The following is a 22,522-nucleotide window of genomic DNA, read 5'->3' as shown; positions in this document are numbered from 1 at the left end:
ATGCCAGAGGTCACCTGATTTATCTGTCATCTTTCTTTCAGAATACAAAAAATACCGATACATGTTTGTTTTAAGGGCAAAAAGATGTCTCAAGGAAGCCACTGTCTAGCTTTTCATTTTGACTTGGCTCTCTAACCTTTAGCCAACATCTAATACATTTTATCTATTCTTGCAACTTGAACACTCAAAATATTTCCCTTGGTTCTTTTAGCCCCTAACCATCCCATCCACAAGCAAAGTATGATGAGGAAAAAAAGTCTCTTCCATTTCTTCTCTACTACTTTTTTGACTCTGCCATAATTACCTAATTTGTTTTTTTTCCCTCCCTTAACTTGCTAGACAGCTGTTGCAGAATACTAGCATCTAACAAGAAGTCAGCAAACCAGACTGTAAATAAGGAAAATGACATCCTTGAGAAGCCCTGCCATCCATTAGCAGTCATACTATTAGAGATGGAGTCTATCCAACTTCGGGATTTTACACAACTGGCATTTATACTCAAGATGTCTGGATTTCCAAGGTACTCTATGGAGGATGGTAGCAATCAGGGATTCTCTTCCTCAGCTGAGTGATAAATTAACAGGAAATGGCACAGTTAAATCTCCTACTTCTACACAAAGCCAATTACTTACAGCTTCTGGTTCTACTGCAGTATCAATGGTTGCAGCAACAGTTTCATCCTGCAATGACAAATGATATTTCAGTTTAGGAAAAGACCCTGAAGTGAAGCTTACTAGTGGATTTTATATTGGTTACTTAATTTTTTTTCAAGTATACATAGAGACCATTTAAGGTGCTGGACCCATTTTGTGGCACATAGCTACACCCAAAACCACACATTTCCATTTTCCACCTCTTAAGAGTCTATCCTCATTATAAGGTTGATGGTGTAGTCTATCTAAAAAGAAAAATAGGGTCATGTGGCAATTGACATATTTATTGCTCCTCTCCTGCTCTGCCAGAGATTATTGAGCCAATGAAGCATTAGTCATTCTAACAGGCCAAAGTTTAACCCATTTTATAGACTCTATCTTTTATGTTTTTACCACTAAGTCTACTTCTATAATGTACAGGTCTAGTCAGTTCACATGGACATGCCACCTAAAAAACAGACATATGAAATAAAGGCAACGCAGTAGAAAAGTGAATAGAAGCAAGGGTTATTTTGTATTTTTTTTTTTTACAGTCCGTCAAGGTAGCAAGAGCCTACTCTAGAAGGAAATAAATTCCATACAGGCTGATAACCCAGAAAAATGTGCTCATGAAGTCAGACAAATCTCCCTCATATATCTAAGAATGAATCAATCTTATGCAGCTACTGCAGGTAGTGGTTACATGAAGGGAAAGGGCAAGCGCTGATTCCCTTCCAGAGAAGGGCAATTCCTTTTTTGGGCACTGGAATGACAACCATCTAAAAGGGAAACCTAAAACCACTTATTAGGACTAATTTGTTTATAGGCTATCATATGAGCAAGCTCTCTTCTCCCCACTGGAATTTAGGCTTTATTTGGTATTGCAACATATGGATTACCACTTCTGTTTAAGTGATTCCGTGAGCCTGGGAAGAAAGGATTTCCAGGAAGTCACATGATTAAAGAGGTCAAAGGTGAAAGAGCTACTGGCTCAACAGCAAGAAAATAATTTAGGGTTAGCACATGGAGTCTCTGCATCAGCCCAGTGAAACCTTACATAGTTGTTGAAACTTGAATCTCATACCTTCAAGGCGAGGAGTGAAGAGGCCCTTAGTAAGTGCTATTTGTAAAGCACTTCCCCTGCCCAGAAATTCCCAATCAGTGAGACTCAAAGAAAATTCAAAGGAAGCTCCAGTGTTCTCACATCCTTTTTCATCATGACTTAGAATACTGGTGATTCTCCAAGGACCAGGCATATGAAATCCTTCTTGAAAAACAGAGCACTTCGATATATTATAGGTTGATGGTTACCCTTTCTTCCCTCCCATGTTTTAAGTTTCAGTAAGCGGACTACTTACAGACCTATCCTAGATGAGTAAAGCCTGTAACGCTGGCTTTTGGAGACATTTTCTACTACCTTCCAGGGAGTCAGGATTGAAGTAGATGGGTTAATCTTTGAAGACGACATATTACTGTGGTTTACCTTTTGGCTTTTGGCCTAATACAATTTTATAATGCCAAAGGTTAAGCTTTGGTGACATGTTTTACACGAACTTGGTAGGATTCTGCCTTCATAATCCTGAATATAAATATATAATGATGGGATTTATTTCAACCTAAAAGCCTCTTTAGCTCTCATTCTCAGGCTACGATGGAGAACCTCTTGTAAGTTAAAAATACGTGATTTGCTGAAGGTGGCGGTCAGGGGGACAAGGCTAGGGTACATTGAGCTACATTAACCAGCAATGCCCTTCAATAGGAAGTTTGGGCTTGTAGGCTGTAGGCAATCCCATTACCAGGCATGCAAAATGGTTTTTATGGAACTGGTCTTAGAGGAGGGGATAAAAACAACAAAATTTGATTTTGTGGGAACTGAAAGGACTGCATGCATTTCCTCACAGGTGACTGCAGCAAGGAGGTTTGTTTGAATTGTATTTTTAAGGAAGAAATGGTACACTTTAGTGCTTAAAGCCCCAGGAGGAATATTTAGGAACAATGGCTGCCTTCATAACTGAAAAAGGGGTGTTCACCTGTCACTTAAAATAAAAATAGTTTTAATCCAGAATGAAGGGCACAAGCACTTACATCTGAAACATTTTGCTTTCACTGTAGTGAGTCTTAATAAAAACCACAGGATACATTGTTGTGTATTTCCAAAAAATACATAGCTGGGAGGGTCTCGAAACAATAGACATGGAAACCTCTGATTCAAGAGTCCAGCAGGAGCCCTTGGGCAAAAGGGTTTACTCTGCCTAACTGTGACAGTGGAGGAAAGCCAGGGACTTTATCAGCTCATGGCAATCTTTAGTACCTTCTGGCTGCATGTGCCAAGTGACTTTCAGTGGCAGACACAGAGATTCTATAGATTTCCTCTGAGTCAGCCACCACTAGCAATTTCCTCTACAGGCACAGCAGTCACCAGTCATATCACCAGATCCTCACCGCGGATATGCCTTCTCTAACGTTATTAACTTGTTTCCATGGGTTTCCTTCATCTTTCCCACGTGACCCAAAGCCCCAGAAATGAGATGGTGTGAAATCCTCTAAGATTGCTGTGGTGGCCATGAACAACGGTGTCCTGGATCACTCTTTTGTAATCATATAAGCTTCGGTTCCAGTATGGTTCTGCAGCCTAGATTATCTTAATTCTGAGGCAGCTCACACAAGGTTTTCATACATCAGATGTTTCAGCTACATTTAAGTGGAGTTATAGATGGTGAACTTTAACCTTGTGATAGCCATTCTCTGGCATGCACTCTATAATTCAGCCACAGCGAGGTCCTTATCACATTCTGAACTTTCAACCATTTTTGCTTTGACATGTACCTTTTTCTCTGTATAGACTGTATTTTCCCCATTGTCTGTGTGGCAAACTTCTAATTCCTTTTTTAGGGCCCATTGTCTTCTGTACTGACTTCCTGAATTTTCTGGGCAGTTAATCACCCCTTCTTTTGTGTTGTCAGTGCCTTTTGCTCATATTGGTAATGTAAGAGGATTAAAACAGAAAGAGAGAGTTCCTAATTTTCCTTGCCTCCTTCCCCCTTCTTTGCCATCTCTCTCACTTATGAACCTTAACCAGCGAACAAACTACAAGGGTTGCAAGAACGACTCTTGAAAACAACTGGAGAGCTAGTAGGATGGATTGCACCAATGTTCTTAATTTAAGCCACAGGCATGAAAACTGGAACAGCCTCAAACCAAAAGTTTCACAGCAATTAACAACAAAACTCCTACATGAGCCAAACCACAAGGACACACAGCCCTCCCTTCTCACCTTATAAAACTCCAATTTTGCTTCCATTCAAGGAGTTACCTGGAGTTCAGGTGCTCCCTGAGTGCATCAGCTTTTAACGTCCTTTTTGAGTCACTTAAATTATTTTCTTTTGATATTAATACAGTACTTAGCAAGGTTATACAGCTACTGAGTGGCAGAATTGGCTTCAAACTAGGGTGTGTCTGGCTCTGGGGCCCAGGTTCTCAACTGCTGTGGCCTGTTTGTTGGATACATGAACTGTTCTGTTGGACTGCTCGTGGCAGTTTTGTATAGCACTACTTGTTCTAAAACACTGCTCTCAAGTCTTTTGGGAATTAACTTACTTAACTTATTGGAACTCATCCTAACCCTTCCTCCCACAATACTGTAGGATATTTTTAAACGGACTCTTTAAGAGTAAAACATAGGTGTAGATGATTTTGTGATACCCTTTTGAAAACTCTAGAAAACACTGGGCAAGACCTGAGATTTTACCACTGTTGTGGTGAAGTTAAAGCCTCTGCCCAAGAGCTAGAAATTACCACCAGTCATTTACAGACATGTCACAGCTTCAGAATGATGAATAAGAGGGTATAGATGGAACAAAACCTACTATAACCCCTTAATCAACCACAGCCCCTTAACATGACTTCAGTTAAAAAAAGAAACGTATATATGCCTAAGGGCTAAGATAGAGAAGGAACACCAAAAATAAAAGAGGTTTTTAGGGTGGTGGGATTGTAAGAATTTTTCTTCCAGGAAAAACAACAAATACCTGCAGCCCAAGCCCACTCACAACTACTGTAACAGTTCTAAAAATAAATAAAAATGGGGACTTACAGAACGATCATTCAAATGAATTTATTACTGGTTATAAAAAAGAACTATGGTATTCCCTGGTTGCTCTAAGCTATCTGTTAGAACCCAGGTTACTTAAGATCAAGGTAAGAGGTACAAGGCCTCTTATTAAGTTAGCCTGCACTGAAAGGACAGCAAATCAATGCCTGCTGCCTGTTTTACCAGGCAATTTTGCACTGCTGTGCTGCTGCTTCCAGTATTGGATTACAGTACTGAAATACTGATGTGCCATTGCATATGTAACTTGGGAGTGTTTTGACTTAACAAATTCAATATTCAGATCATACGCAATGATCCATGACCTCTGTCCTCAAACAGCTCACAATCTAGTTGTTTTGGCCAAAGGCACAAGTTAGATATGTTTATATGCATCAAGAGAAACAAATGAAAGCAATACATCTATCTACACTGCCCCTACTTGGCTTACCGATAGCTGGGTAATCACTTGCTGCAGGTTACGAATTGTCTCTACATTTTCTTTTAATTCCCGGTCTTCCAAAGCTTCCACTAGCTTTTGAAGATCCACTTTGCAGCTGAAAGTTCAAACAAAGGAACCCAAAGGTTAATCATACTGCAAAGACCAGAACGTCGGTGATTATATACTAAGGTGGTATAGGAAACATTTGGTATGAAACTTACGCTGCATGCTGCCTCAGTTCCTCTAGCTTGGCATTCATTTTTTCATTCGCTTGTTCTGTCTGCAACAGAGACCCAGGAGATCATCAGTGGCAACGCCTAACAGCCTCACCTAATTATGCCCTCTCTCCTACTCCAATGGATCAAAACCTAGGTAGAAAGGTTGGCTCCTTTGCTATAATAAGAGGATTTAGTGGGCTTTGGTAATTTAGTGAGAAATGTATTTTTTTTAACAGAGTCATGGAAATTAGCCCTTCAGTCAACATGAGCTACTAAAAACAGCATCTAAGCAGCTGGGTCTTATGCTTGCCATGAAGCTCAGACTATGGTGTGGAGTGTGAAGCCTTAATTCCATACAGAACTTTGCAATTGGGGGAAAAAGCAATACTTCCTGGCATGCTATTCCTTGTTTGCAAAAAACCCACTTACTTTAAAATGCCTCCTACACTATACTGTTTCCTAGCCCCAGCATAAGGGCATTTAAAACATAAAAGGGTCTCACACTGAATATGAGCTGAGCTTTTTTCCCCAAGTTACACTATCTGATATGGTAGGCTAGTTTTAGTAGGAGAAAGCAAGAAAAAGGGTGAGGCACAAGAACGGTAGCAGAGAAGAAATGGCCGAGGGAGCTACAATTTGGGAAGGGTGATTGATATTTTCCATTTTATTTTAATCACAGTATCTGTAACGTGCTAGATGCTGTGACAGATTTGGGAAGGGCAGGTTATACAGGACAAAAATGTGCTTGTTATGACATTCCAACGGCACATCAAATAAGAAGCTTTCTTGAAGCCATTATGACAGCCTTATAAAGTTCAAATGGGTATGTGGCTAGAGTAACAGGTACTGTCTGTTATATGTCAGCCACATTCACATATGTGTGAGACACAGCCTCTAGAGTTACTCCCAAGACACAGAATACAGCACTGGTGACAGAAAACTGTATATAAAAATCCTCTAGCTCCCATTTTCACCCTTTCCCTAGTAATAGACAATGGATATAGGGTTTGGCCCCCTTTAAAGAATCTTTAAGCAGCTTACACTTCCTTGACTAGAGAGCACACTGATGCATGAAGGTGCATAAATTACAGATGTTCAAGTACATTTTGGTGGAAACTCATTTTCGCTTTTGACAGTCATTGTGCTATTAAAGATTGAGTTGTACTTAGACTAGCAGAAAAACATTAGCTACAGAGGCAGCATGCACTGATCCAGGTTACTATCAGACAGGTAGTAGCATACAGAATTGGTGTAATCAGTTACATAGTGATCCACTATTTAGAAATGAATCATATGTAAAAGAATTAACATTAATTTCCCAGCTGTTCTATCTCACCATGGCAGCTGTTAGGACAGAGTATGAAATGTGATGATATTAGAGGAAGGGAGATAGAGAAGAACTAAAATCTTACTGAGGGGACAGTTACTTGGTATTACGGATAAAGATTAAGTAGGACTTAAGGTGACAGGAGGTCCTGGTTCTTTCCTCTCTGGCATTTTAGAACAAATGTACTTTAAAATACGATTCATGTGGATTCTTTGTGATGGATATACAGGTGCTCACCATACAATTCTTTTAACTTTTCTGTATGTTTGATCATAAGCCCATGTATGTAGAGGGCTTAAGAGGGGCTCCATGGGGGACATAGTAAAATTAATCCATTTATTTCCAGATAACTTGTCTCTCATAATGAGAAGCATGTTAAACATTTCAGAAACTAAAGCTAGTAAATGTCCAGATTGCTAGTAGCTTAGTCTTGGGTCCTCACCAAAATGATCCTCTCCAACATCTGGGCTGTCTGACCAGCTGCCTCGCTTAGACCACGACTTAATTTTTCATTTTCCTCTGCCAGGGACTGATTCTTCTCCATCAGGGACTGTAGATTTTCTGATGGTTCCACACTAAAACAAAGAAAGTAACATATTAGAAAAATACCTGTTGCTAACACCTATATCAAAGGTAGATAAAAATATACCCCACAGGCCTTTTAGGTGTGGGGGACTGGTTTAAAATTAACTCCCAAAAATCTGGGAAAAAAGTGTGTCCGTTCCAATCTACCCTTCCAGTCAGGCAGTATATTGAATGAATAAGAAACATATGCCTGAAATATGTTGAATTAATGATTTGTGGGACGGTAATAATTCAGAACCAGACACGATTGCAACAGAAATGACTAACTAACCTTTACCCTTGGCTCTTGGTTTAAGATCTATTTGTGCCATGTAGTTAAGAAGTAAAGGCTAACTGCAGCTAAGATAGGTGTTCTCTTTCTTCTTCCCACCCTCATTCCCTCATTAAAGGTTAGGGAAGCAGGGAAGGAAGAGGTATGGGGGAGGTAGAAGTGACACAGCTCAGGGTGAAATTTAACCTCAAGAAAAGTCAACTGCTTATTTACTGAAGTTTAGGGAAATAGCATTTAGGAAGTCAGAAAGTTGATGTAATGACCAGCAGCCACTGAGAGCACATTTCACAACCCTCCATAAATAAGTGTTCCCTTCTAAATGCCTGCCTTACTCAAAACCTCTTGTTCATTTGTCTATCAATTTTAAATTGCTTAGAGTGGGTGGTGACAATTGTGTCCATATCAAATAGGCGTGGGTGGGAGGGAACAAAATAGTTTGAAGGAATACATATAGAACCTTTGGGACTTATGCAGATTACTTGATATCATTTCCAGACTAATGGAAAAGACCAACGAGAGGTGCAGTTTTTGTTTTTGGTAATCTACTGGGATTAATTGTTTAAAAGACTGGAAAATAGGACTGGTGAAAAAAGATCAGAAGAAATATGAAGATTTGAATCTGAAGGAGACTGAGGGGAAAAATGAATAGTTGTCAAGGCTATAATAAAGAGGAAAAAAAAAAAAAGGACAGGGAACATCTGTTCTCAATCTCAATAAAGGATCGAAAAGGATTTTGGAAATAGATGCCCTCTCACCCAGCTTAAGACCTCAAGGAATTCTCACAGAAAATTTTAGCATGCTTTTCATCAAAAGGTTAATAGCAAGGCCAAACCATAAGGTCTTGTGTTATACTACTGAGAATTTACTAAGACTCTTATGAAAGAATGTTCAATTAAAATGTTGATTATAAAAATAAACTATTGGGGCGCCTGGGTGGCTCAGTTAAACGTCTGACTCTTTTCTTTTCTTTTTTTTTTTTAATGTCTGACTCTTGATCTCAGCTCAGGTCTTAATCTCAGGGTTGTGAGTTCAAGCCCCATACTGGGCTCCACGCTGAGCATGAAACTTACTTAAAAAAAATAAAAAATGAAAAAATAAATGGGGGTGCCTGGGTGGCTCAGTTGGTTGAGTGTCTGACTCTTGATTTTGGCTCAGGTCATGATCCCAGGGGTTGTGGGATTGAGTCCTACATCGGGTTCTGTGCTGAGCGTGGAGCCTACTTGGGATTCTATCTCTCTATCCCTCTCCCCCACTCATGTGCTCTCTCTAAAATATAAACAAACAAACAAACAAACAAATAAATAAAAACTGTTGGTAAATTTAGTGTTATTTTAGATTGCTCTGATATTTCCTTATAGTTATTAAGCTGAAAACCTCCATGTTTCATTCATGTAAATTGACAAACTCCAAAGTAATGATACTTTTAACTCCATAGTTTTGCCCTCCTAAAAATTTCCAAGATTTCTTTAAATGGGTGAAAATACAATGGAACACCAATGTTTCCTCTTTCACAGGCTATTTAATTGCCTATGCTAGGAATTCAAGTTAGCCGAGCATGTGCAAATTGACAAACACAGAAAATCAATGCAAAAGCTTCCATGATACACATTCAATAAGAAAAGAATATAATCCTAGGACAAAAAGCAAAAAACATTTCAGGTATATGAACTGTACATTTTGTGAGATCTTTTATGAAATGTTTCTTAAAATATACACATACATTTTTGAGAAAAGAAGTAGCATCTTTATTTTTCTGTAGAACACTGAACAGGTGAGTTCACTATTTGATTCATCATCAACTGTTTCTTAGAATCTATTCTATTACTTGTGTAGCTGAGACTATATCCTGTAATATATTCTAGGTGGTTGGAAGTGTGGAATAGTTTTATTAGCCTTGTGTTCATTAAACTTGTCTTACATAAAACAGGTCTATGCTAAACCGAAAGGAAAGGAAGATGGGTCAATTGCTTCTAAACTGGTTAAACTAGAATAGGTCTTTAAGAGACCCTTTAAGGGAACCCCACTTTCCTCTGTTTCTTTACTCAACATTCTTAAAATATTATCAGGAAACCAAGACTATATTACCCAAAGATGGAAAATTATAAAGGGTGGTAATCTCTGGGTGATAAAATTATGGCAGTTTTAAGATTTATTCTTTATATTTTTCATTTTAAATGTCCTACAAGAAGCAACATATCAATTTTATAATAAGAAAAAAATGATTAAGAGTTATGGAAAATAAGGATATTAAAAGAAAATAAGCTCACACATACATAAGAATAAACTCCAAATGAAAATACAAAATGCAAAAAATATAATCAACATAGGTACTAGAAGGACACAAATTCCTCTTTAACCCTGCTATAGGGAAAGGCATTCTAATTATGAATCAAAATCCAGAAGCATGAGAATATAAACATCATACCCACTTTGGAAAAGTTTGGTAGTTTCTTAAAAAGTTAAACATATGACCCAGCAATCCTACTTCTAGATATCTACCCAATAATGTCTGTGCAAAAACTTGCAGGTAAATGTTCATAACAGCATAATTCATAATAGCCAAAAAGTTGAGGGGTGCCTGGGTGCCTCAGTGGGATAAGCATCTGACTTAGGCTCAGGTCATGATCTTGCGGTTTGTGGGTTTGAGCCCTGCATCTGTTATCAGCAAAGAGCTGTTGTCAGCAAAGAGCTTGCTTCGGATCATCTGTACCCCCCTCCTCTGCCCCTCCCCAATTTGTACCCTCTCTCTGTCTCTCTCAAAATAAATAAACTTTAGGAAAAGTTTTTTTTTTATAGTGGAAAATAGCAAGTGTTTGACAAGGATGTGAAGAAACTGGAACACTCGTGCACTGCTGGTAGGAATGCAAAACGGTATAGCCACTATGTAAAATAGTATGGCAGTCTAATTTAAAAAATCAAAGAAAAGAGTTACTATATGATCCAGCTATTTAGCTTCTGGGTCTACACCCAAAAAGAATTGAAATCAGGGTCTTAAAGCATTCATGGCAGCATATTCACAACAGCCAAAAGGTGGAAGCAACCTGTGTACAATGAAGGATAAACGGATATACAGCATGTGGTATACATACACAATGGGACATTTTTCAGCCTTTAAAAGAAAGGAAATTCTGACACATGCTACAACATGGATGAAACTTGAAGATATTATGCTAAGTGAAAAAATACAATCAAAAAAGGACAAATATTGTATGATTTCACTCATTCTAGGTGCTTCAGATAATTAAATGAAAGTAGAATGGTGATTGCCAGGACTGAGGGGAGAGGGGAAATTGGGGTGTTATTGTTTAACAGGTACAGAGTTTCAGTTGTGCAAGATGGTGTTGATGGTTGTATAAGATTGTGAATGCACTGAATTCCACTGAACTGTATACTTAAAAATGGTTAAAGTCGTGAATTTTATTTTATGTATCTTTTACCACATTTTTTCAAAAAGGGCCAAAGGATCAAAAAAATCTGATAGAAAATGAGACACATGAATAGACAATTCACTAGAAAAAGAGATAAAAGTGGGCCTGAAACATGAAAAAAAGCTGAGATCCACTGATAAAGAAATAAAAATTAAAATGAGATACTGAGATAGTATTTCTCACCTATTGGATTGGCAAAAAATTGAGAAGTACAACAACACATTCTGCTGGTGAGGATATGGGGAAACAAGCCTTGTCACACCCTGCCACTGGGAATGCATACTGGCGTAACTCTTTTGGAGGGGAATATGGCAATATCTAACAAATTCACACATGCACTTACCTTTTGTCTCGGCAATCCCACTTCTAGAAATCTACCCTGAAGATAAGTCACTAATAATATGAGAACTGAATAACACAAGGTTATTTGCTGCAGTATGTTTGTAATCACAAGATACTGGAAACAAACCTAAGTGCCCATACATAGGAAAGAGGATGAATTAGTATGTACAATAACAGAAACATGCAGCTGTATAAAAGAATGAGGAAGGCTTTTATGAACTGATAAGAAATGATTTACAGGCAATACTGAAAAGAGCAAAGCCACAAAGACCATCTATGGCATATTACCATTCATATAAGAGGACATGAAAAAAATAAATAGGTATATGCTCATTTGTAGAGGAGAAATATAGGAAAGCTAGACCAGAAACTAAAGACATTGGTTCAATATGGAGGAGGGAGAATAGTGGTAGAAATAAGGGTGCAATGGGAATAGGGTAGCAGGGATAAAGAGGGAATGACATTTCACAAAATATATTGTGGTAAGAAACACGTTAACAAAATTTACCATCATAACCATTTTTTAAGTGTACAGTTCAGTAAAGTATAATCACATTATTGTGCAATGGCTCTCCAGAACTTTCTCATCTTGCAAAACTGAAACTCTATAGTCATTAAACAACTCTGTTCCCACCACCCCCACAGTCTATTCTTTTACAGTTTTTTGGCATTGCTTTTATTTCTACACTGTTTTTCACCTTTATCTATAAAGCACATAGACCTTTGCCTATGTTTTCTTCTAGTTCTGTTGTGGATTTTTCTTTTTCTTTTTCTTAATTGTGGTAAAAACTTATTGTCTTAACCACTGTTAAGTGTACAGTTGAGTGGTTTAAAGTATATTTACATTGTTGTGAAACAGATCTCCAGAACCTTTTTATCTTGTAAAACTGAAATCCTCTGCCCATTAAACAACTCCCCTTTTGCCCCTCCCCACCCCCAGTCCCGAGTCACTACCATTCTACTTTCTGTTTCTATGAATTTGACTAAGTATCTCATATAAGTGGAATCATACAATATCTGTCTTTTTGTGATTGGCTTATTTCACTTAGTATAATGTCCTCAAGTTTCATTCATGCTGTAACATGTAATAGGATTTCCATCCTTTTTAAGGCTGAATAATATTCCATTATATGTATATGCCACATTTGTTTATCCATTCATCCACTGATGGGACATTTGTGTTTCTTCTACTTCCTGGCTATTGGGAATAGTGCTGCTATGAACATGGGTGTGCAAATCTCTCTTTAAGACCCTGCTTTCAATTCTTTTGGATATATTACCCAGAAGTGGGATTGCTGGATCATGTGCTATTCTTATTTTTAACTTTTTGAGGAGCCTCCATACTGTTTTCCATGGCAGTTATACCATTTTACAATCCTTCCAACAGTGTACAAAGATTCTAATTTTTTCCACATGCTTGCCAACATTTGTTATTCAGTATTTTTACTACTAGCCATCCTAATGGGTGTATGGTGATATTTCACTGTGGTTTTGATTTGCATTGCTCTGCTCTGAGTATTTCTTCTTTGTATAACTCTGACTCTTAGAGCATGATAATATTTCATATACCCTTTGCATACCTGAAATATAAACTAACAATTAAAACCAACCAAGACGTAGGGGGAACCCAAAATGGAATACAAACAGTAACTGTGGGAAACAGTATCTTGCCTGGATACTCTAAGCCTAAAGACAAAAAGAACTGTACATAAATGCTGTAATCCAGTTCATAAAAGTGTTTCTCACAGGGGTATGGGCTAGCAATTTTGAAACTACTGTATGTATATCCTGGAATTGAACAAATAAGTAAATAGATTGTAGATAATAAGAGTTGGTGTCTTACTGTTGGAAAAAGGAGTTATAAATAGGAGGAGGAAGAAGGCTAAAATGAACCCTGTAGTGTTGGACTGGAATCAGAGGTATTTGGTATAAAATCTGGCTATTAATATATAGAAAGACAGATATAAAAATGTAGATATGAGTATATGTGTGCATTACTAGACATACAGATATTTCCTCTCTACCAGCTGAGAGGGCCTAGAAACAGTGACACCCCAGTAACAACAAGCACACCCAGCACCCAGATTGGGTTTCTAAACACTATTTTCCAGTAAAAAAATCAGGGCTCTTTTGAGATATGGTTGATTCTAGAACTGAGGAGAGGAAAATACAAGATGGGTGTGGAACATTCTGTAGAAATGCTTAAAAACTGGAGGGTGAAAAAACAAAAAAACTAGAGGGTGTATTGAAGAACATAAAATCACCCTGAAGGAGAGCCTATTGGACAAAACAGGAACAATCTGAGCAATAAAACAAATAACGATAGCATTGGATGTTAGCCCATAGAATAAAATAAATACCTATGATTCTATATGGATATAAATAAGTAATCAAATACATAAATGGGGGAGAATAAACAGCCACAGTAAAATTCCAATTAATAAGTTTCTGAGGCTAGAACTCATCACATCAGGCTGCCTCAAAGCTAACTAGAACGTTTGGCAAGATCCCTACCTTGATGCCAAATGCTACCAGAAACTTTAGTCTATCAGGGTAAAACAACCATCAGAAGAAATGGCCTCTGTTAGAATATACATTTAAAATTTATCTACGACTCTTTTAAAAAAATTTAAAAAAAAGCAGGGGGGGGGACACCTGGGTGTCTCAGTTGGTTAAGCATCTGACTTTGGTTCATGATTTCATGGTCTGTGAGTTCAAGCCCCACGCCAGGCTCTGTGCTGACAGCTCAGAGTCTGGGGCCTGCTTCAGATTCTATGCCTCCTTCTCTCTCTGTCCCTCCCCCACTCATGCTCTGTCTCTCTCTGCTCTCAAAAATAAATAAACATTAAAAAAATTTAAAAAAATAAAATTAATCTATGGCTCTTACTTTATAGATCCGGGCAGGGTACCTCCATGGGCTTGTAGCAACAAGACCTGTAGCTGTTGTACCTGGGAAAAGCAAAGAAAAATAGTAAGCTAATCACCAGTCAAAAGCTACTTATCCCTTGTCAGCTAAATTACTACAATTAGCCATAGAGTAATTCTACTCAGTGCCTATGAAATCTAAGGCATATTTAGGCCTTACAGAAATCATCAAGGTTGACGATTCAGTGACAAAAGTCCAAACAGCACTATATGAATAGCTAGTACTTAGAACTTGAGTTGTTCCTTTTACCTAAGCATCTCAATGACTTTTACCGAATGTCTATTTTTAAAACATTTTTCTAAGTTGGGGCACCTGGGTGACTCAGTTGGTTAAGCATCCAACTTCAGCTAAGGTCATGATCTCACAGTTCGTGGGTTTGAGACCCGTGTGGGGCTCTGTGCTGACAGCACAGCCTACTTTGGATTCTGTGTCTCCCTCTCTCTCTCTGCCCCTCCCCCCACTCATACTCTGTCTCTCTCAAAAATAATCATTAAAAAAATTTTTTTTAAAGTTTATTTATTTTTGAAACACAGAGAGAGAGAAAAAGTGAGGGAGGGATAGAGAGAGAGACAGATAGACACAGCATCCAAAGCAGGCTCCAGGCTCTGAACTGTCAGCACAGAGCCCGATGTGGGGCTTGAACCCACAAACTGCGAGATCATGACCTGAGCCCAAGTCGGACACTTAACCGACTAAGCCACTGAAGTGCCCCTTGAGCATCTATTTTTTTTAAAGTCAAACTCAGCTCTAGGCCAGGTAATATGAGGAGGATACGAGAATAAACTCCTGTGTTTTATTCTCAAGTTTATAATCTAGTTGACAAAGACAAGCCTATGGCCTGAAATAGTAAGAGACAAAGAAGATAGAAGATGTGAATTCATAAAACACAGTTAAGTACTTTAGGGGTCTGAGAAGAAGCAAATTAAGAAAATTCCAGAACAGTCAAAAGGAGGCTTCTTGGGGCTGGTTCTTAAACCAGAGTGCATGCACATTCATCCTCTCTCATTCCCTCCTACGATGAAAGAGGAGCTGTGCCACCTCTTACAACCAGTCTCCTTGCTTGTGCTTTGGATCCCAAACTCTTCTTGCCTCCTGATGAATCACACTGTTATCCCCTCTCTCTTCTGTATCTTCCACGTCTCCCTTTCTACAGGATCCTTTCTATCAAGATTAAAACATGTTCAAGTCTCTCCAATCTTAAAACAAAACAAAAGCACCCTTCTCAATCCCACTTCCTATCTTTTGTCCTATTTCTCTCCTTCACAAAGTTTGAGAGCATCGTCTATACCTGTTGCCTCCATTTCCTTTTGTTCACCTCTCTCACCTGCTCAACCTATTCAAATGTGATTTCTGCCTACAGCATTCCACTCACAAAACTCTTGCTAAGGTCACCAATGATCTGCAGGTCACTATATCCTATGGGCATTTTTCAGTCTTCATTTTACTTGACTGTTTGGTAGCAGTTGGCTTACCAGGTACCATACTTTCCTGCTTTTCCTTCTATTCTTCTAACTGATCTTCTAAGGCTCTTTCTTGGCTAATCTTCACACCAAGTGCCCTTTAGATGATAAATCCTCAAAACTCAGTATCAGTCTTCTTGCTTTATACTCTCTCCTTAAAGTCTCATCTCTGACTATGGTTTCAATTACCATCTATGAACAGGGGACTCCCAAATTTATCTCAAACACAAGTCTTTTTTAATTTAGAGCTTTATATTCAACTATGTACTTAATTAATATTTCCACTTAGTTGTCTGCTATCCCCAAACCTGGTCCTTTTCTAGCGCACTCAAGGTCAGTGAACATGCAGCTTCACATGCCAGAAATTTGGCTGTCGAACCCTCATGCCCTTATCTAAGCCACTGGTCATTTCTTTCCATCACTGTCACCATAACCCTAAGTCTAAGCCACTATTTAGGTCTCTCTTGGACCACTGTAGTAACTTCTTTTTTAAAAAATTTTTAGAGTTTATTTGTTTATTTTGAGAGAGAGACCACGTGTGCAGGGGAGGGGCAGAGAGAGGAGAGGGAGAAAGAATCTCAAGCAGGCTTTGCGCTGCCAGCACAGAGCCAGACACAGGGCTCGAACTCATGAAACTGTGAGATCATGATCTGAGACGAAACCAAGAGCTGGACGCTTAAAAAACTGAGCCACCCAGGCAACCCACACTGTAGTAACTTCTTAAAGTGGTCTCCGCGAATCCACTCTTGCTCCACTATAATCCATTTCCACACAGCAGCCAGCTCATCTTTTAAAAACATAAATTATGAATAGTACCACACGACTTAAGATCATTTTTAACACAGTCCATGAGGTCTTGATGAGGTCTCTGCTTCTTCTTTAGTCTCATACTGGAATACTCTTTCCTGGCTCCCTCCACTTTAGCCACACTGGCAGTCTGTCAGTTCTTCAAGGGCACTATATGCCTTCCTAAATCAGGACCCTTTCAGACTTGGTATATGCCTGGCACTGTTCTAAGTGCTTTCCATGTATTAATTCATCTAACCCTCACAAAAACCCTATGAAGCAGGTATAATTATTCCCATTTTATAGATAGGAAAACTGAGGCACAGAGAACTTGCCCAAGGTACATAGCCAGTGAGTTATAAAGCTAGAATTTGAATGTGGGCAGTCTGACTCCAGTGTCAATGCTCTTAACCACTACACTTTGTTACATATGGTTTTTCTTCTCCCTGGATGCCTCTTCCTTGTTTTCTTTCCTTCTTTTCCTACTCAATCCCTGAGACCTCAGCTCACACATTGCTACCTCAGGGAAGCCTTCTCAGCTTAGATGTATAACAGAAGACCCTGTTCCATACGGTCATACTACCCTACATAGCACACTATCTCATTTTATAATGATATGTTGGTATGAATACGTGTTTGATGTTTGTCTCTCCCACCAGGCAATAAGTTTCATGAAGGCAGAGACTGTGTCTCCTTTGCTCAACAATGTATCCCAACACAATACCTGGCACATAACAGTGTACAATACATATTTATTGTTGGAATGAATGAACAAATGAATGACTAGGAAGAAGAGCATTTTTGGCAATAGAAATACACATGAAAGAAAATGGAGGGACAGAACTGAGTATGGTATTTTATAATTGAGATGATACTGTTAACAGGTAAATTACTTGTATTTTGTACAGTCACCCCTGGGAGGAAAGGAGATAGGGGAAGAGAAGGGAAGGGAAGATTCAGACTAACTGAATAGTAGCTATTATCACCAAGGAGGAAGGCCAGAGATGGAGTGAACACTACACAGTTGGGAAAATACTAGATTCCCAGTATAAAGAGTACCCTGGAAGGTAAGAAAACTTGACCCCTGCAAGCCTGGGTTGATCCAACTACTCACCTTCTCATCTCCTCTACCAGAGCTACTGAGCTGTTACACAACCAGTTATATTGATACCACCACAAATGCATGCTCCTAGTCAGCTACCTCTTCCATTTCCATGATTTCAAGCCTCTGTGATCTCTTCAGTCCCTCTACCCTATTATCTGGTTGCTTGCTCTTAGAAGATGACCTTGCTTCCAACTACACTGAGAAGTTAAAGGTCATCAGGCTGAAAATCCCTCAATTTTCCTTCTTTTCCCTCTAAATTATTATCACTGTATTCTTCCTATTCTGACTTTGTTTCTTCTAGTCTTGGTGGTAGGTATCCCCTCCATGGTCAAAAGCAAATCCCTCTTTATTTGTGCTCAGGATCTCAACTACTTAGAGATGGCCTTTTAGCAACTAGTCCCTATTCTCAGTTTCAGTCTCTCCCAACTGGTTCTTTCACTTGCTCAAGTCTCTTCCATTTTTTAAAAAATGTTTATTTTATTTATTTTGAGAAAGAGAGAGAGAGAGAGAGAGAGAGAGAGAGAGAGAGAGAGAGAGAGAATATATCCCAAGCAGGCTCCAAGTTCAGCACAAAGCCTAATGCAGGGCTTGATCCCACAAACCATGAGATCATGACCTGAGTGGAGAACAAGAGTCAGATGTTCAACTGACTGAGCCACCCAGGTGCGTCCTGAGCCTCTTTCATGTTTAAAAAAAATTTTTTTAATGTTTATTTTTGAGAGAGAGAGAATGAATGAATAGCAGAGGGGAAGAGAGAGAGGGAGACACAGAATCCAAAGCAGGCTCCAGGCTCTGAGCTGTCAGCACAGAGCCTGACACGGGGCTTGAACCCACGAACTGCAAGACCATGACCTGAGCCAAAGTCAGATGCTTAACCGCCTGAGCCACCCAGGTGCCCTGCTTCTTCCATATTTTTAAAAACAAACAGACCTATATCCTTTGACCCTTGACTACCTAGCTATTGCCTTCTTTCATTTTGCCTTCTTGAAAGAAGAGCCTACCAACTTCCTCCACTTCCTTATCTAGTATTCACTGTCGATCCCACAACAATCTGAACCTCTTCTTACTGAAGTCACCAATAATCTCTTTGTTGATTAAAAAAACCAATGGATGCTTTTCAGTATTTATTTTGCTCTACACTTCTTTATAAATTTTTACTTTTAAAAAAATAACTTTGTACTTTTGATGGTCCTTGAAACTTTCTTCCCTTGTCTTCCATGATACGACTGTTTTTCTTCCTACTTGTTGGCTCTGTCTTAGTCTCTCTTTTTTGCTTAGTCTCTCTTTTTTGTCTTCCCTCTTTTCCCCATTCCTTAAAAACTGCTGTTCCCCCAGTGTTCTGTCTTTGGCTTTCTTCTCTTTGTGGCCATTTACTCATTCAGCAAATATTTAGTGAGTACCTTGAATGTGCCATTTGGTCTCATCCATTCTATAATAATTTCAGATTCCATCTAAATGCTAATGGCTCTTAAATCTGTATCTTCAGTTCAGACCTCTCTACATTAAACCCAAAGGCCAGCTACGTTTGAAAAACTCTACTTACATGTCCCCCAAGTTCTTCGAATTCACAATGCCCCAAACTGAATTCCATCATTTCCACTGTGTGTCTGGGTTCTTTCACACAACATTATTTTTATGAGATTCACCCATGTTTTTCACTGTGATTACAAATAGTTAATTTTATTAATTTTTAAAAAATTTTCTCACTTTACCCTGTGTTTTCTCCTGTATTCCCTGACTCAATGATTGGTACTACCATTTTAATCAGTTGTCCGAGCAAGAAACTTGAGAACAACCTTGATTCTCCCTACTTACTGACCCTTCCACATCAAATTTGTTACCAAGCAAGCTCTAGACATCCTACCTCCTTGGGTTATTTTCTTTCTAATTTGTACCCTTCTCTTTATTTCTATGGCTACTATCTTTAGTTTAGGCCATAGTTCTCACCTGGGTTATTATAATAGCCTACAGTAGATCTGTGGGGGATATGTTCCAAGACCCCTGGTGGATGCCTGAACCTGCAGATAGTACTGAACTCTATATATACTATGCTTTTTCCTATACATACATACCTATGATAAAGTTTCATTTATAAATCATGCAAGTAAGAGACTGACAGTAACTAAAATTAAAATAGACCAATTATAATCATATACTATAATAAAAGTTACGTGACTGTGATCCCTCTCTCTCAAAATATCTTATTGTACTGTCCTTACCCTTTTCCTTGTGATGATATGAGATGATAAAATGTCTACGTGATGAGTGTCTAAGTGAGGTGAATGACATAGGCACTGTGATGTAGTGTTAAGTTACTATTAACCTTCTGACAATACGTGAGAAGGAGAATCACCTGCTTCCAGTCCATGAGTGACCATGAGTAAACTGAAACTGTGGGAAGTGAAATCATGGATAAGGGGGGTACTATTGTAATTTGTTTTCCTACTTCAAGTTATACCTACTTCTAATCTATTTCTGTATACTTGCTAGAGTGATCTCCCTGAAGCACACATATCACCATGTAGCCCACTTACTTTCAACAGCTTCCCATAGCTTTCTGGTTGAATTTCAAATTCTCTAAGCAGTCATGTAAGAACTTTCGGGATCTGACTCTTGCCTACCTCTCTTGCCTTGTCTCCCACTGCTCACTTTTTTATCAGTGAAATCTCCAATGCCACCCCCAGATCTTAAAGATGACAATAAACATGTTAACAGGAATTACTTTAGAATTTTCCCAAACCAACAGAATGCTTAGCTAACATCTCTAAACTTCTGGTAGAGGAGAAGCTGAGAAACAGAAGCTCTATCATTCCACGCACACACTTAAATTTTTCCCATCAAATTTTAAGTCCCTTTTACCTGTTGCTTCAGATGATTAAGTTCAGCCGTCTGGGGATCGATATTAACAACAGGTTTATTCTTGATTTTTCTTGCTCTGTCAGCATAGCGAAGGGTATTTAATGTTTCTTCTAGATTGGAGTCAGCAGGACTCACACAGGCTATCATAAGTGTATGGCTATTACCTCCTAGAGAATCTGAAAAATAACAATAGGAGGAAATAAAATCAAACAAGCAGGATGCAAGGAAAGCTGTCCATTTAGGTGGGTGCCTTCAAACTCAGAGCTCTAAGAAAAAAATTTTTAATAATCTGCAAATTTCCTGTTAGTAAAAATACTAAGATTTTTTGTTGCATAAATGATATAGTTTAGAATCCTATTCCATGTGTCCCCATTCGTAAGACTGTGATTTTGGCAGTTAGTTGGGTTAAAACAACTCAGGCCTAGCACAAGTAAGTTAGGAGCCACTAGTGGAATTAAACATTCTTAGGATGCCCTCTCTAGGTAGGTTTTAATTATTCATGGAATTCTGCTTATCAAGTACTAATAAACAGTAATCAAGTTCATTTTCGGTTACAAAGTATAAAGTTCAGTTGGCATTCTGTAGATTTCTTGGCTTTCAAACCCATCTATGAAGACACCTTTCCATTATCTTACAAGCCTGCCTACTAATTGGTCTCTTTCCGATTTATCACTTAGATAGCTCTGTATAGGATAGTCCAAAAATCTGTTCACCAATCCCGTCTTTACCTTCTCAGCACTATTACTCTGAGTTACTCTCTTATTTTTAGAGGCACTCTGGGCTTACCTTGAAGCAGTCGAGTCAACTTGGAATCTCTGTATGGCACAAAGCCACCCTTTTTGTCATCTCCAAGAGCACTGATCACATTTCCCAAGCACAGGAGGCCTCGGTTAATATTAATGCCTAGTAGCAGGAAACACAATTTAAATTGCTTGGTAAAGCATTGAACATACACCTACATAAAATAAAAACCCCACAGAAATATTAAATCATCAGTCTTAAGGAGACTTCTTGATCTTCTTCACTTTTCTGAAAACAAAGGTCTAAATGTTGGATATGCACAACTGAATTTGTTGAGACTTCTTGCCCTTTCCCATGGAAACAAAGTAGAAAGACAGATAACTATCACCATGACAACAACAATTTGTATATTTACTTTTTATATCCATTACCACTTTTAATTCTCAAATTAGTGCTGAGAAATTAGATGAACAGCTATTTTTTATCATGTCACTAAATTATATTTACTATCATTCTCACTTTACAGATAAGGAAACTAGATGAGAGTTTCTATGACTTGTCTAAGGTCAAACAGCTGGTGAGTGGTAGGCCTGACATTCCATCTTAGGATTTCGGTTAAGTCCTATGCTTTTTCTTTCACACCACAGAGGAATACATTTTCTCTTGTTGCTTTAAAAAGGGTAAAGATTTTTTTCCACTTCTTGAATTCCAAAGTTTGCTTTTTAAACCCTGTAATAATTTCTGAGGTCCTTCTAAAGCCTCTGACCTTCCCATGATTATGTTTACTGTGAAAAGGCTACATAGTATAGTGGTTAAGTGCACAGGCTTTGGTGTCAGATAGACTTAGGTTCTAATCCTGGCTCTATCACTGACTACCTATATGATTTTGGGTTCTGCTCTAAAATGAGGCACATCTATCTACCTCATTGGGTTGTGGTGGAGAATGAAATGATATACAAAGTGGGGTGCCTGGGTGGCTCAGTCAGGTGAGTGTCCGACTTCGACTCAGGTCATGATCTCATGGTTCAGGGGTTCGAGGCCTGCCTTGGGCTCTCTGCTGTCAGCACAGAGCTTACTTCAGATGCTGTCCCCATCTCTCTGCCTTTATCCCACTCACGCTTTCTCTCTCTCAAAAATAAAAAAAGATAATTATACAAAGTTAAATGATAAATAAATGGTATCATTTTTGTTTAATGCTACTCTACCTTTTTATTTACTCAGCCATACTGTGGACTCCCATACAACCAGAAATAACTATATATCTACAAGATCCTGAGCTCCAAAACTCCTCTCTGACTGCATTCTACTAGCTT

General features: G+C 38.6%; 1 protein-coding gene across 1 annotated transcript in view; it reads right to left on the bottom strand.

The window, feature by feature from the left end:
• Nucleotides 1-22,522, bottom strand: part of KIF4A (kinesin family member 4A) — a 121,684-nt gene that overhangs the window by 54,517 nt on the left and 44,645 nt on the right. Inside the window, exons 7-13 of the mRNA XM_004000594.5 lie at nt 21,255-21,371; nt 20,469-20,644; nt 14,220-14,281; nt 7,149-7,281; nt 5,383-5,441; nt 5,171-5,276; nt 633-680 (exon numbers count right to left, since the gene is read on the bottom strand). Coding sequence (XP_004000643.2) covers nt 633-680; nt 5,171-5,276; nt 5,383-5,441; nt 7,149-7,281; nt 14,220-14,281; nt 20,469-20,644; nt 21,255-21,371 — 701 coding nt within the window. The remainder of the gene's footprint in view (nt 1-632; nt 681-5,170; nt 5,277-5,382; nt 5,442-7,148; nt 7,282-14,219; nt 14,282-20,468; nt 20,645-21,254; nt 21,372-22,522) is intronic.

Source organism: Felis catus, chromosome X (genome assembly GCF_018350175.1).
Source record: "Felis catus isolate Fca126 chromosome X, F.catus_Fca126_mat1.0, whole genome shotgun sequence".
Taxonomy (NCBI): domain Eukaryota; kingdom Metazoa; phylum Chordata; class Mammalia; order Carnivora; family Felidae; genus Felis; species Felis catus.
Note: the sequence above shows the minus strand (reverse complement) of the source record. Positions and strands in the feature narration are given on the sequence as shown.